Here is a 15,849-nt window from a genome sequence, read left to right as displayed (position 1 = left end):
ACATTCTTATAAATAATGCAGGAGTAATAAGATGTCCTAAGATGTATACCCAAGAAGGAATTGAATTGCAATTTGGTGTGAATCATATAGGACACTTATTACTAACAAATTTATTGTTAGACACTTTAAAAGATTCTGCACCATCAAGGAATGTAAATGTTTCAAGTAGTGCACACAAGCGTGGCAAAATTAAATTCGACGATTTGAATAATGAGAAAACCTATGAGCCTGGCGAAGCATATGCACAGAGCAAATTAGCTAATATTTTATTTACAAAGGAATTGGCAAATAAATTGAAAGGTTTTGTCATTTTAACAGAAAATAAAATTTATTTTTGAATAAATAATACAATCGATAAAGCATTATTTTTTATGTCATATAGGAACTGGTGTTACAGTGAATGCCGTCCATCCTGGTATAGTACGAACAGAAAGAACGCGATATATGGGAATTTATCAAAACTTTTTAGGTAGATTGGCTGTAGATACTCTTTATTAAAACCAATAGTACATTAAAGTATGACATTCGAAGAATATTGTATAAAATTTTCACGGAGAAATATTAAAAAATACGGCAATGGCAGTAATTATTCGGACGTGTCTCGGAAAAAAGTAGAATTGCTCATAACTTGGTGCTGCATCATCTGAAATCAAAACCTCAAAGTTCATTCGTTAGGTAACAGTTTTCCCCAGGTAACGCTGGGAGGGTTTTTCGAAATTTCAATTTTTCACTTTTTTGGAACACTTTGAAGGGAAAATTAGCCGCAAATTTTTCAACAAATTTTCGCAAAATCGGCTAATGACAATAAATCATTCTTTCAAGCAGAAGGAAAACGGGAACTATTAATGCTTTTGAATTATATAGCTACCTCTTGTCCTCTCCCTGAACCTACCTAGAAGGAGTTTACCACTCGTCATCGTAACCCTCCGCCAAATACCAACAATAAGAAGCTGTCCCTTGATGATAAAATATATTCAAAGCCAACGATATTTACAATATAATCATCGGAATAGCTCAAGCGACCGACAACTATATCGATCAAATATTTCTCTGCTGTACTTACTATATACTTAATACGACGATTGTGTAATTAATGCATAAGAAATAATAAGGCGATGGTAGATGTATCGTTCAATGTTTCAATATGTCGGAGACGAAAGGACGCCGGGGCCCCTCCGAACCTCCTAACATTGTAATCTAGAGTCTACTATAGCCGTAATGAAACAATCGCAGTTATCCAAGCAGATGGTAACTGGTCGGGATTCATGACGGTGAACTTTGGCTCGGGGCGACAGCCTGCCGCCCAACGTAGCCACGGTCAACGGGACGGGCGATCCGTCTAACAAAGGTGCGGACCGGTGTTATGACCCTCATTAAAGGGGCAAAAATAAATAAGAATCGCACTTTCCCCCAACTCTGTTGTCATTGTATATTCTCAGAAGCATTCTCGGACTTTTCGTAATTAAGAAGGTTTCGCATACCTGCTGCACAATACGTCTGTCCTTTAAACCGTGTTTCATACACCAAACAAATGAACAACTGCTTAGGCTTTACCAGCCTGTTAATAAGGGGGCCCCCTTAAGAGACTTAACCCAGGCAATGGTGGCAAACATGAAGCGAAATGGCGTCTATATAAGCCCGACAACTAGCTCGGAGATCACATTCCCAATTCGACTATCGAACAGAACGTTTGAAAGTTCTTGACGCTTCGAAGTTCTTGACGTTTGAAAATTCTCGACGTTCGAAAGTTCTTGGTGTTTGGAAGCGCTTCGCGATTGAAAGCGTCCTTATACATCTTCACCACACTTGGAGCAGTAACTATTTTATTTCCTTCAAATCGTTTCTTCCACTGATTTTTCAAACAATTTGTTTGAAATTATTTATTTTATTTCCTTATTTATTATTTGTTTATTTTTCATTTACCTATCTTAATTTTATTTTTCCAGATCGTGCCTTATAACAAAACGATGGGAGAGTGCCCGCTTGGTTACAATAGCTTGCACATCAGAACACAATCTCCAGACAGTTTACCACCGAATTACGTTATGGTGAGCTTTATTTGCCCATGTGGTGAATTCATCTCGGAATTTGGCCTGCATCGCTACCTTTTATACCATCTGACGGGAAGAACGGGACGAAGATCAGGCAGCCCAGCAGCACGTCCATATCTCCAGTTGCTCACCAGGTTGCAAGCAGAAGCAATTCTGGGGCGTCGCAGGAATACGAATGAAGATGAACAAGAAGAAGAAGAAGAAGAAGAAGAAGAAGAATACTTTCCTGATCGCTAAACTAATTAGACTTGGGGACTACTTCATATGGGAACTACTACTTACTTTACTTGGGAACTGTAAATAGATGTTGTCTATAACAGGCTCATCACACATAAGTTGTATTGTACATTATAGTAAATAAACTTTATACTTCTACTTAAAAGATAGATTCTAAATTTTTCTTTATCCCTTCTATCCCGTCAATTCCAATTTATCATATAATAGGTTATAACTTCTGTCCAGTTTGTTAAAATTTCTTTAACAACTTCTGCGCTTCCTGTTTAGCATCTCGATCATCTTCGTTCTTTGCAGGATAATCAAGGGCCATTTTTAAATATTTCGCAGCTAGCTCTTTTTAATTTAATTTTAAGTAGGTTTTTCCCAACATTAATAAATTTTGACTATAGAAATTGGGATCAATTTCCTCTGCAGATTCAAAATATTTTAGAGCTTCCTCGAATGATGAAGATGGCGGTTCTCCAAATATTACAGATGCAATTTTTCTTTGATACCATGTTAAATCAGAAACTTGATAGCACCAAGTACCAAACACGTACATAAGTGTTGGTTCTTTTGGATTTAGTTCCATTGCTCTCTGCGACATTAAACATATTCGATACAATTGCTTGACATTGTGTCAGGGAATGAAATATTTATAAGTATATATATATATATATATATATGTCGGATCATCACTGGAAATGGGGTTGTGGGCGTCAAATGAATCTTCTCGAGGATTAGCCATTGATATGGTACACACAGGCGTAGTTTATTACAATGATAGAATTATTACAGTCTTAAGAATTGATCACGGCGGTTCGGCACTCGCGACACTAGTGACGATGCTCTCGGGTTAAATAACGAATCCGCGGCCAACGGGATGACAACAGCACGTACTCACAAAGTCCAAGTCTGAGAATAATCACTGATCGCGAAAGCGTTACTCTTTGATCGATGAGATCGCGAGCGAGAATGCCTTTCCCGTCCCGATGATGCCACACAGGAAAACTATAACGGGGTGTGTCTAAGGTTACGAGATCATCGGATTCGTCGAGAAAAGCCTTCGTTCAGAAAGTAAGGGAAATTGACGTTGCTGCTAATTGGTCAATCTCCATATCGGTGGTTAGAAAAGGATGCTAGCCGCCCTCGAGGGAAAGTTGTTAGTGGGAGACGCCGCTCGTTGAAAAATATGTCTCCCCTATCTTCCCGTAGTTGGGACAAAGACCGTTTGTCCGTTTGAAGGACTTTAGTTAACTAAACCTTAAGATTTATAACGGGCCCTCAGGCTAGCCGAACATGTACTGCGGAGACGCATCGACATCTGGCAATCATCTTACTCGAAGAATAGGGTCTGCACGTGGCGAGCCACGGGACAGAAACCGTTGGAATGTTTACTGTCGCGTGTCGCCACAAATATTTCTTTTAAGGAGAGCTATAGAATTACTTCATACCTTTGTTAGGCAAAGCGTTCATCCCGTGACCGCAGTTACGTTCGGCGACTGACTGTCGCCTCGAGCCCAAGCTCATTATCACAATTCTCGAATAATTACAATCGGGTTGAATAACTACAATTGTTCAATTACAGCTATAGTAGACTCTAGGTTACAATGTTGCGGGATTATCCAAAATTCCAAAGGCTCCGGTGTTCTTTCATCTCCGACATATATATATATATATATATTAATATATTATCATGAAATATACCAGCATATGTTTCTTAATATTATATGACTCTTTTATTTGTGCTTTTACTCCTTCATCAAGAGTCTTAGAATTAAGGAGAATCGATGCTCATTTGTGTGCAGCCCAATTATCCTCTTTTATCTCAAGTGCTTCAAGTATTAAATCATAAGCTTCGAAAATTAATTTCTTTCCATCCACTTCACTCACAATTTTAGACAATTTACACATTGCTCTACACAAACGCCATATAATTTCAATATCACCGCTATCCTATAAAAATATTCAATTTTATTATCTACATTTATAAGTGATATACATAATGTCATTACTTTATAATTTATTAGAAGGTCATGTATTTCCTGGTATTGTTCTTGCTCGTATAATGCATCGGCTTTTGCTATTAGAACTTCTTTTGTAGTTATGATTGCTTCGTTGACACCTCTCTTTTTTGTAAGACCCCAAATACCCATAGCAGTGAACGACGATATGGTACATAATTTTGTTGTTAACATGTACTGATTGCTGCTCTAATAATGAAAACTAATTGAATAATTTTGTATAATATATTAAAATTTATAGATCTGTGGCGGCACGGGCCACAGAACTTTTCAACGGCTCCGGATGCAAAGCGCGACGCCGCCAAAGCGCAACACCGACGTGCCCAATGTACCATCGGTATCTTCACACTCTTTCCGCCGAATTCTCGGAAGAGCATACACGTGCCAGCACTGGCGGCACATCTAATGAATGCACGCTAGTGGGGGATATCGATGGGCTACGAAGGGAAGAATCTGCGCGATCCGAAACAAAAGCAGAGTCAGTCTGTCTTGCGCCATTAAATGTGTAACTCCTCGGTACTATTTGCATAGCAACGCGTCGAATGATCTCTCGGTATCTATCGTTATTTGTTAGTTGTTACCAATTGTCTGTTAAGTGTAATTGTTAGTTGTTAATTGTTAACTCTGATTGTTGATTAGTTCTAATTAAACTATTGTTCGTTAAAAACACCAAGAGTAGTTCCTTACGCACCCATCACCATACCACCTCAAACTGGTGACCCCGACGTGATTTAACGTGATATTTAGTGAAAGAGGTGACCGTGATAGTGCTATCGTTTTTAACCACCGATTTTGAGTGTACCGCGACGATGGAAAGTAATACACAGGGAACCATAGCCAGCCAGGTGATCAGCATGTCTCCACTGCTACCCTCGAACACGGCGGCATGGTTTGCCCTTCTGGAGAGATAATTCGAGGCAGCGCGAATTACGGAAGACACCATTAAGTACGTGACGCTGGCAAAATGTCTCAACGATCAACAGCTCCAGGACGTCGAAGACCTAATGACGAACCCTCCAGACATCGGACGCTACGAGAAATTAAAACATGCGCTCATTCGCAAATTATCCGATACGGACGCGATCCGGATAAAGAAGTTGGTGGAAAGCGAGGAGATGGGAGATAGAAAGCCATCCCAGTTTTACCAACACTTAAAAAAACTCTCCAGCCCCGCCACGCCCGATGCTTTTACCCTCACGCTGTGGAGGAACCGATTACCCGCCCGCATCAGGCGTGTCCTCGCGGCAGTCGACGATTCGGACCCAGAAAGGTTATTGCGGCAGGCGGACCTGACCGCTGAAGAATTCACGGAGGATTTTCAGCGCACCGCCCGGGTAACGGCAGTAATGGACCCACCAGCGCAAAACGCTGGAGTATACGAACCAATGGCCGCCGCAATCAACGTGTTGAGCGAGCAAATATCACAGTTGCAGGCACAGATGAACGCGTTGAGCATGATTAATCATCGTCGACCACGATCACGATCACGATCACGCTCGCGTTCGCGATACCACCGACGTTCGCGCTCGCGAGATCGGCCACGGCAAGACGATCTGTGTTTCTATCATGCAAAGTTCGGAGAACGCGCGAGGAGCTGTCGTTTCCCATGCACGTGGAAGTCGGGAAACGAGACCAGCCGTCCGTAGACGCGGCAGACGACGACGGCCTGAGTTCCCGCCGCATCTTCGTTACGGACAAGGGAACGAAGATCTCTTTCCTTGTAGACACCGGCGCCGACATCAGCGTATACCCCCGCAGTAAAATCCATAGGCACGTCAAGAAAAACGCGTACGAACTATTCGCGGCCAACTGGGGACGCGCATCGCAACGTATGGTACCACTACGATTGGCCTTAACCTGTCCCTAAGACGAGCCTTCGAGTGGAACTTCGTAATTGCTGACGTTCAAACGCCTATCATAGGCGTAGATTTTTTAAGCCATTATGGGTTGCTCGTGGACCCGCGAAACAAACAACTCCTCGACACGACAACCCAATTATCAACAAGGGGATACGCTGCCACGACGGAAGAAATATCCATCAAAACCGTAATCGGCGAATCGGTCTACCATCGACTATTGGCGGAGCTTCCGGATCTAACTCGTCCACCGGCCTTCGGACGAGAGAAAATCCGACACAGTGTGGTACACCATATTGAAACCACACCCGGGCCACCCGTCTACAGTAAACCTCGACGTCTCGCACCGGATCGTCTCAAGCAAGTCAAGGCGGATTTCGCAACAATGATCGAGCAAGGAGTGATGCGGCCATCGAAGAGTCCATGGGCATCACCCCTGCATGTCGTCCCAAAGAAGGACGGAAGTCTACGACCATGCGGCGACTATCGTGCGTTGAACGCTCGCACCATACCCGACAGGTACTCCCCACCACATATCGAAGATTCCGCGCAACATCTGTACGGTAAGCGTGTCTACTTAAAAATCGACCTTGTCCGCGCTTACCACCAAATCCCGATCGCGCCAGAAGACGTCAAGAAAACCGCGATCACGACACCTTTCGGACTTTTCGAAGCAACCAACATGATGTTTGGGCTTCGAAACGCCGCGCAAACGTGTCAAAGATTCGTTGACGAAATTACCCGTGGTCTGGACTTCGTGTTCGCTTACATAGACGATTTCTTAATCGCATCCGAAACCGAAGAACAACATCGCGAACACCTTCGGATTTTGTTCGAACGCTTAAACGAGTATGGCGTAGTCATCAACCCAGTAAAGTGCGAATTCGGTGTGAACGAAATCACATTCTTGGGACACACCGTAAACGCCGTCGGGATAAAGCCGCTAGCCGAAAGCGTTGACGCTATTGTAGAAGTACCGCTCCCCGGGACCGTTAAAGCACTACGCAGGTACCTCGGTGTGATTAATTTCTACCGACGTTTCATACCGGGGGCCGCAAAAATTTTTCAACCCCTAAACGACCTATTAAAAGGAGGAAAAAAAGGCAACGCGCCCATCAAATGGACAGAGCAATCCGAAGCTAGCTTCCGCGAGTCGAAACGCGCCCTCGCTAACGCCACGATATTAGCGCATCCGATACCTGGCGCACCTGTTAGCCTCGCGGTAGACGCATCCGACTATGCAATAGGAGCGGTCCTCCAGCAACGCGTCAACGACTCTTGGCAGCCGTTAGGTTTCCTTACCAAACCGTTGAACTCCGCGCATCGAAAGTACAGCGCGTACGACCGCGAATTACTCGTTATGTACACTGCGGTAAAGCGATTTCGACACGCCATAGAAGGGAGAAATTTTATAATTTACACCGATCATAAACCCCTTACATATGCGTTCAACCAAGATCCTGATAAGTGTTCGCCGCGACAATTCCGGCAACTAGATTACATCGGACAATTCACCACCGACATAAGATATATCAAGGGGTTAGACAATAATGTTGCCGACGCTCTGTCACGCATCGAAGCGATAGGAAAGTCTGTGGACCATCGAGTTCTCGCCGCCGCGCAAGAAGCCGACAAAGAACTAAGCAACATCGTCAACTCCGGTACATCCGCGCTACGGTTAAAGAAAATACGTTTCCCCGATCACGACGTAGAAATATATTGCGACGTATCGGGTGACTTTGTACGACCGTACGTAACGAAATCCTCGCGGCGCGACGTATTTAATTCGCTCCATGGACTTTCCCAACCAGGGATACGTGCCACTCAAAACCTGGTGACGACGCGTTTCGTCTGGCCGCCCATAAACAAGCACTCCCGAAATTGGACACGACAATGTATTCCGTGTCAACAATGTAAAGTCACCAGGCACGTATCCTCACCCGTCGGAACATTCGGAGAGTTAGCGGGCCGTTTCGAACACTTACACATAGACCTTATCGCGATGCCATATTCAAAAGGCTACCGATATTGTCTAACGTGTATCGACCGTTTTTCGCGTTGGCCCGAAGCCATTCCCATCGCCGACATGGAGGCGGCAACCGTCGCTTCGGCTCTCCTTTCCACGTGGATATCTCGTTTCGGCGTGCCTTTAAAAATAACGACCGATCAAGGACGCCAGTTCGAGTCGAACCTATTTAACGAACTATCCCGGTTGCTCGGCATCAGACATTTGCGCACGACAGCCTATCACCCCGCGTCCAACGGGATGGTAGAGCGCCTGCACCGACAACTAAAAGCAACAATCAAATGCCACGATACCGAGCAACTGGGTGGATATCTTGCCGATAGTTCTATTAGGCATACGAACAGCTATTAAAGAGGACCTAAACGCGACGGCAGCCGAAATGGTTTATGGCACCGGCATACGATTGCCGGCAGAATTTTTTATACCGACTAAACAACAGGCCAATTCGGAATTCGCAAGTCGCCTAAAAGACCGAATAGGAAAAATCAGGCCTCATTCAATTACGTGACACGGCGAAAAGAGAACCTTCGAGTTCCGCGACCTCGAAACATCGCCTTATGTATTTCTGCGTCGCGACGCCATCGGAGACCCCTTACAACCACCCTACGACGGGCCGTATCAGGTTATAGAGCGAGGAAAAAAGACCTTCACTATTAAAATAAATAATAAAAACGTAATAGTGTCCATAGACCGATTGAAACCCGCATTTCTATTTAACGATAATATTGAACACCATAGCACGGAAAAGCGCACTGTAACAATACCGCCCGGTGCCCGAAACGAACAAAGCGAAGGGGACTCAAGAGTTCATCACACCACACGCGCGGGCAGGAGAGTTCGATTTCCTGATTGGTTTCAGGCGGGTCTCGGATAGGCGTTAGGAGCCGGCGAACGTGCATCCTTGCCTGTAACATTTATACATTTTTCATTTATATAGCGTTATCACTGGTAAGGGGGTACTGTGGCGGCACGGGCCACGGAACTTTTCAACGGCTCCGGATGCAAAGCGCGACGCCGCCAAAGCGCTACACCGACGTGCCCAATGTACCATCGGTATCTTCACACTCTTTCCGCCGAATTCTCGGAAGAGCATACACGTGCCAGCACTGGCGGCACATCTAATGAATGCACGCTAGTGGGGGATATCGATGGGCTACGAAGGGAAGAATCTGCGCGATCCGAAACAAAAGCAGAGTTAGTCTGTCTTGCGCCATTAAATGTGTAACTCCTCGGTACTATTTGCATAGCAACGCGTCGAATGATCTCTCGGTGTCTATCGTTATTTGTTAGTTGTTACCTATTGTCTGTTAAGTGTAATTGTTAGTTGTTAATTGTTAACTCTGATTGTTGATTAGTTCTAATTAAACTATTGTTCGTTAAAAACACCAAAAGTAGTTCCTTACGCACCTATCACCATACCACCTCAGATCATTAATATTAACATTGCACTTACAATTTGCAAGCGGTCAGATTATCAAGTTAAAGCTAATATCGACTAAAATTAGAAAATTTCTCTGGTTGTAACGAAGTTTAAAAATCTTATGCAATAATAGAAAAGTAATAAAAAATAAAATCGTGCTTAGATATAATTCCAAACCTTTGAAATGTGTGAATTGAAATCTTCTATGAATAAGCGTTCTTTGTAATACTTTTATATCTCTGATAACGAATAACGCTCTCCGTAACGACATATTAAATTATAGTATTTACAGAAAAAAATAAAAAATTTGTACAATATACAACGTGTTCAGATTTGATTAATTATGACAGATGTAATTCTGACAGCAAAATTAGAAAATTCCACGTCAGATGAGAAACGAATAAAGTACGCAAACATTAACAGCATTGACAGATTCGATACTGAAAACTCGATATTTTCAATTCGATTTATCGTAAAGATGTTGTGTGCGCGCGTGTGTGTGTCTTCATCTATTTTCTGTTACTGTCTGATACGATCAAATACGATCAATTATATAAAATATAAAGTATAGAATTTTATATTTGCGATAAATACATTACACGTTTCTGAGTATTAAATTTCGCTCTTCATTTTGAATCATCCATATCCATGACTTGACATGTATTCGAAACAGAATCCGAATTAATTATGATGAATTATGATTAATTATGATTAAAATAATATAAATTAACAATGACAATAAACTAAGAAAAATTATAATATATAGAAATGGACTATTGCATTTTAATCAATATTATCAAAATCTATTGTATATTTGTTTCATGATTGAATTGTTACAAATGCAGTTATGCCGTTTACATTGTATATTACTTGAAGGAAAAAACAAATCGTACAATGTTTTACTAAATTATTGATAATTAATGCTATTGATTATTTCTAAAAAATTGCCGTTAATTATTGGTGCAGTTTTACTTATTTAGAAAAATGTTTGCGGCTGTTTCCAAACCTTATAAAATTAATGATCATTTTTTTAGACACGCCGTGACATAGTAGTAGAAAGTAGCAATAAATATGTTTATTGTAGACCATGTGATCTAGCATCTCAAAAAAGTATTAGGGATTTTGCAGAGCAATTTAAGAAAGATATATACCATATCCTATGTTAGAGTATGAAATGAAATGAAATAACATAGCTTTGTTATATGTATAAAGTGTTCATCTATTTTTGAATACTAAATTGGGAAGAAATTCTTCCTGAACTTATTATATCTAAATCAATAGATCTATAGCATACTTTGTATTATCTGTTTCCATTGTAGAACACAAGAAAAGAAAGCTTCACATTCTTATAAATAATGCAGGAGTAATAAGATGTCCTAAGATGTATCCCCAAGAAGGAATTGAATTGCAATTTGGTGTGAATCATATAGGACACTTATTACTAACAAATTTATTGTTAGACACTTTAAAAGATTCTGCACCATCAAGGATTGTAAATGTTTCAAGTAGTGCACACAAGCGTGGCAAAATTAAATTCGACGATTTGAATAATGAGAAAACCTATGAGCCTGGCGAAGCATATGCACAGAGCAAATTAGCTAATATTTTATTTACAAAGGAATTGGCAAATAAATTGAAAGGTTTTGTCATTTTAACAGAAAATAAAATTTATTTTTGAATAATTAATACAATCGATAAAGCATTATTTTTTATGTCATATAGGAACTGGTGTTACAGTGAATGCCGTCCATCCTGGTATAGTACGAACAGAAATAACGCGATATATGGGAATTTATCAAAACTTTTTAGGTAGATTGGCTGTAGATACTCTTTATTAAAACCAATAGTACATTAAAGTATGACATTCGAAGAATATTGTATAAAATTTTCACGGAGAAATATTAAAAAATACGGCAATGGCAGTAATTATTCGGACGTGTCTCGGAAAAAAGTAGAATTGCTCATAACTTGGTGCTGCATCATCTGAAATCAAAAACTCAAAGTTCATTCGTTAGGTAACAGTTTTCCCCAGGTAACGCTGGGAGGGTTTTTCGAAATTTCAATTTTTCACTTTTTTAGAACACTTTGAAGGGAAAATTAGCCGCAAATTTTTCAACAAATTTTCGCAAAATCGGCTAATGACAATAAATCATTCTTTCAAGCAGAAAGAAAACGGGAACTATTAATGCTTTTGAATTATATAGCTACCTCTTGTCCTCTCCCTGAACCTACCTAGAAGGAGTTTACCACTCGTAATCGTAACCCTCCGCCAAATACCAACAATAAGAAGCTGTCCCTTGATGATAAAATATATTCAAAGCCAACGATATTTACAATATAATCATCGGAATAGCTCAAGCGACCGACAACTATATCGATCAAATATTTCTCTGCTGTACTTACTATATACTTAATACGACGATTGTGTAAGTAATGCATAAGAAATAATAAGGCGATGGTAGATGTATCGTTCAATGTTTCAATATGTCGGAGACGAAAGGACGCCGGGGCCCCTCCGACCCTCCTAACATTGTAATCTAGAGTCTACTATAGCCGTAATGAAACAATCGCAGTTATCCAAGCAGATGGTAACTGTTCGGGATTCATGACGGTGAACTTTGGCTCGGGGCGACAGCCTGCCGCCCAACGTAGCCACGGGCAACGGGACGGGCGATCCGTCTAACAAAGGTGCGGACCGGTGTTATGACCCTCATTAAAGGGGCAAAAATAAATAAGAATCGCACTTTCCCCCAACTCTGTTGTCATTGTATATTCTCAGAAGCATTCTCGGATTTTCCGTAATTAAGAAGGTTTCGCATACCTGCTGCACAATACGTCTGTCCTTTAAACCGTGTTTCATACACCAAACAAATGAACAACTGCTTAGGCTTTACCAGCCTGTTAATAAGGGGGCCCCCTTAAGAGACTTAACCCAGGCAATGGTGGCAAACATGAAGCGAAATGGCGTCTATATAAGCCCGACAACTAGCTCGGAGATCACATTCCCAATTCGACTATCGAACAGAACGTTTGAAAGTTCTTGACGCTTCGAAGTTCTTGACGTTTGAAAATTCTCGACGTTCGAAAGTTCTTGGTGTTTGGAAGCGCTTCGCGATTGAAAGCGTCCTTATACATCTTCCACACACTTGGAGCAGTAAGTATTTTATTTCCTTCAAATCGTTTCTTCCACTGATTTTTCAAACAATTTGTTTGAAATTATTTATTTTATTTCCTTATTTATTATTTATTTATTTTTTATTTATATATCTTAATTTTATTTTTCCAGATTCTTCTTCGCATTTGGAAGTACCTCGAGTTCGAAAGTTCTTCACGTTTGGAAGCGCTTCGCGATTGAAAGCGTCCTTATACATCTTCACCACACTTGGAGCAGTAAGTATTTTATTTCCTTCAAATCGTTTCTTCCACTGATTTTTCAAACAATTTGTTTGAAATTATTTATTTTATTTCCTTATTTATTATTTGTTTATTTTTCATTTACCTATCTTAATTTTATTTTTCCAGATCGTGCCTTATAACAAAACGATGGGAGAGTGCCCGCTTGGTTACAATAGCTTGCACATCAGAAGACAATCTCGTGACAATTTACCACAGAATTACGTTATGGTGAGCTTTATTTGCCCATGTGGTCAATTCATCTCGGAATTTGGCCTGCATCGCTACCTTTTATACCATCTGACGGGAAGGACGGGGCGAAGACCAGGCAACCCTCGAACACGTCCATATCTCCAGTTGCTCTCCAGCTTGCAAGCAGAAGCAATTCAATGAGCTTTGAATACGATTGAATGAAGACATTTTGATTGCGAACGACGATTTTGAGAACGATGATGGATGAATCTGTTTATTATAATAATTTCGGAGATTTTTATTTTAAAGATTTTGACGCGGATCTCGGATCTTTCTATCGATTTTGACAGATATATCTTTGTTCCAGCGAGTCCGATTCTGCGCTTCCTGTTCAGCATCTCGATCATCTTCGTTCTTTGCAGGATAATCAAGGGCCATTTTTAAATATTTCGTAGCTAGCTCTTTTTAATTTAATTTTATGTAGGTTTTTCCCAACATTAATAAATTTTGACTATAGAAATTGGGATCAATTTCCTCTGCAGTTTCAAAATATTTTAGAGCTTCCTCGAATGATGAAGATGGCGGTTCTCCAAATATTACAGATGCAATTTTTCTTTGATACCATGTTAAATCAGAAACTTGATAGCACCAAGTACCAAGCACGTACATAAGTGTTGGTTCTTTTGGATTTTGTTCCATTGCTCTCTGCGACATTAAACATATTCGATACAATTGCTTGACATTGTGTCAGGGAATGGAATATTTATAAGTATATATATATATATATATATTTGTCGGATCATCACTGGAAATGGGGTTGTGGGCGTCAAATGAATCTTCTCGAGGATTAGCCATTGATATGGTACACACAGGCGTAGTTTATTACGATGATAGAATTATTACAGTCTTAACAATTGATCATGGCGGTTCGGCACTCGCGACACTAGTGACGATGCTCTCGGGCTAAATAACGAATCCGCGGCCAACGGGATGACAGCAGAACGTACTCACAAAGTCTAAGTCTGAGAATAATCACTGATCGCGAAAGCGTTACTCTTTGATCGATGAGATCGCGAGCGAGAATGCCTTTCCCGACCCGATGATGCCACACAGGAAAACTATAACGGGGTGTGTCTAAGGATACGAGATCATCGGATTCGTCGAGAAAAGCCTTCGTTCAGAAAGTAAGGGAAATTGACGTTGCTGCTAATTGGTCAATCTCCATATCGGTGGTTAGAAAAGGATGCTAGCCGCCCTCGAGGGAAAGTTGTTAGTGGGAGACGCCGCTCGTTGAAAAATATGTCTCCCCTATCTTCCCGTAGTTGGGACAAAGACCGTTTGTCCGTTTGAAGGACTTTAGTTAACTAAACCTTAAGATTTATAACGGCCCCTCGGGCTAGCCGAACATGTACTGCGGAGACGCATCGACATCTGGCAATCATCTTACTCGAAGAATAGGGTCTGCACGTGGCGAGCCACGGGACAGAAACCGTTGGAATGTTTACTGTCGCGTGTCGCCACAAATATTTCTTTTAAGGAGAGCGATAGAATTACTCCATACCTTTGTTAGGCAAAGCGTTCATCCCGTGACCGCGGCTACGTTCGGCGACTGACTGTCGCCTCGAGCCCGAGCTCATTATCACAATTCTCGAATAATTACAATCGGGTTGAATAACTACAATTGTTCAATTACAGCTATAGTAGACTCTAGGTTACAATGTTGCGGGATTATCCAAAATTCCAAAGGCTCCGGTGTTCTTTCATCTCCGACATATATATATATATATATATATATATATTAATATATTATCATGAAATATAGCAGCATATGTTTCTTAATATTATATGACTCTTTTATTTGTGCTTTTACTCCTTCATAAAGAGTCTTAGAATTAAGGAGAATCGATGCTCATTTGTGTGCAGCCCAATTATCCTCTTTTATCTCAAGTGCTTCAAGTATTAAATCATAAGCTTCGAAAATTAATTTCTTTCCATCCACTTCACTCATAATTTTAGACAATTTATACATTGCTCTACACAAACGCCATATAATTTCAATATCACCGCTATCCTATAAAAATATTCAATTTTATTATCTACATTTATAAGTGATATACATAATGTCATTACTTTATAATTTATTAGAAGGTCATGTATTTCCTGGTATTGTTCTTGCTCGTATAATGCATCGGCTTTTGCTATTAGAACTTCTTTTGTAGTTATGATTGCTTCGTTGTCACCTCTCTTTTTTGTAAGACCCCAAATACCCATAGCAGTGAACGACGATATGATACATAATTTTGTTGTTAACATGTACTGATTGCTGCTCTAATAATGAAAACTAATTGAATAATTTTGTATAATATATTAAAATTTATAGATCTGTGGCGGCACGGGCCACGGAACTTTTCAACGGCTCTTTACAATTGCCCTTTACAGTGTTCGCAGTGGAAAACGATCTGCGCACAGATCGGGGTGCGGCTTAATGCCAATTCACGGACAAAGGGTGACCGCGGACGAAAAAGAGAGCCACGGGATTCTTGGAGCGAGCGAGTTTCGTGAGAGCGGCTGGCTACGCCGTTTCTTTCGACGTTGCTCTTGTCGTGTAAAATTAAGGTAAAAATAAGGAACTTGTTAATTTCCGAAAAGGAGATGAAGTTCTTTTTATATT

At 40.9% G+C, this 15,849-nt stretch overlaps 3 protein-coding genes and 1 pseudogene across 3 annotated transcripts; 2 read left to right on the top strand and 2 right to left on the bottom strand.

The window, feature by feature from the left end:
- Positions 1 to 32: 32 nt before the first annotated feature.
- Positions 33 to 564, top strand: LOC117241312 (retinol dehydrogenase 13-like). Its single transcript, XM_033507266.1, has 2 exons — positions 33 to 300; positions 383 to 564. Exons 1-2 carry the CDS (start codon positions 42 to 44, stop codon positions 496 to 498), a joined length of 375 nt encoding a protein of 124 aa, XP_033363157.1. The 5' UTR covers positions 33 to 41; the 3' UTR covers positions 499 to 564.
- Positions 565 to 1,343: 779 nt separating this feature from the next.
- LOC117241310 lies at positions 1,344 to 2,288 on the top strand. Its single transcript, XM_033507265.1, has 2 exons — positions 1,344 to 1,814; positions 1,947 to 2,288. Exon 2 carries the CDS (start codon positions 1,968 to 1,970, stop codon positions 2,286 to 2,288), a length of 321 nt encoding a protein of 106 aa, XP_033363156.1. The 5' UTR covers positions 1,344 to 1,814; positions 1,947 to 1,967.
- Positions 2,289 to 2,472: 184 nt separating this feature from the next.
- LOC117241311 lies at positions 2,473 to 9,764 on the bottom strand (annotated as a pseudogene).
- A 5,308-nt stretch (positions 9,765 to 15,072) lies between these two features.
- LOC117241313 (regulator of microtubule dynamics protein 1-like) lies at positions 15,073 to 15,506 on the bottom strand (the record flags this gene model as incomplete). Its single annotated transcript, XM_033507267.1, has 2 exons — positions 15,073 to 15,249; positions 15,309 to 15,506. Coding segments are annotated over 2 exons (360 nt in total), but the record flags the coding sequence as incomplete, so codon positions are not given.
- Between the last annotated feature and the right edge of the window lie 343 nt (positions 15,507 to 15,849).

The sequence above is a fragment of the Bombus vosnesenskii genome, unplaced genomic scaffold, assembly GCF_011952255.1.
Source record: "Bombus vosnesenskii isolate JDL3184/JDL3185 unplaced genomic scaffold, Bvos_JDL3184-5_v1.1 scf7180000015659, whole genome shotgun sequence".
NCBI lineage: Eukaryota > Metazoa > Arthropoda > Insecta > Hymenoptera > Apidae > Bombus > Bombus vosnesenskii.
The sequence above is the reverse complement of the archived record's forward strand: the minus strand, read 5'-3'. Positions and strand labels throughout refer to the sequence as shown.

Excerpts from the sequence above, each read along its gene's own strand:
- LOC117241312 (XM_033507266.1), top strand. The coding sequence starts at position 42 with ATGTATACCCAAGAAGGAATTGAATTGCAATTTGGTGTGAATCATATA. Across the intron at positions 301-382 it reads ATTGGCAAATAAATTGAAAG|GAACTGGTGTTACAGTGAAT; the intron begins GTTTTGTCATTT and ends TATGTCATATAG.
- LOC117241310 (XM_033507265.1), top strand. The coding sequence starts at position 1,968 with ATGGGAGAGTGCCCGCTTGGTTACAATAGCTTGCACATCAGAACACAA.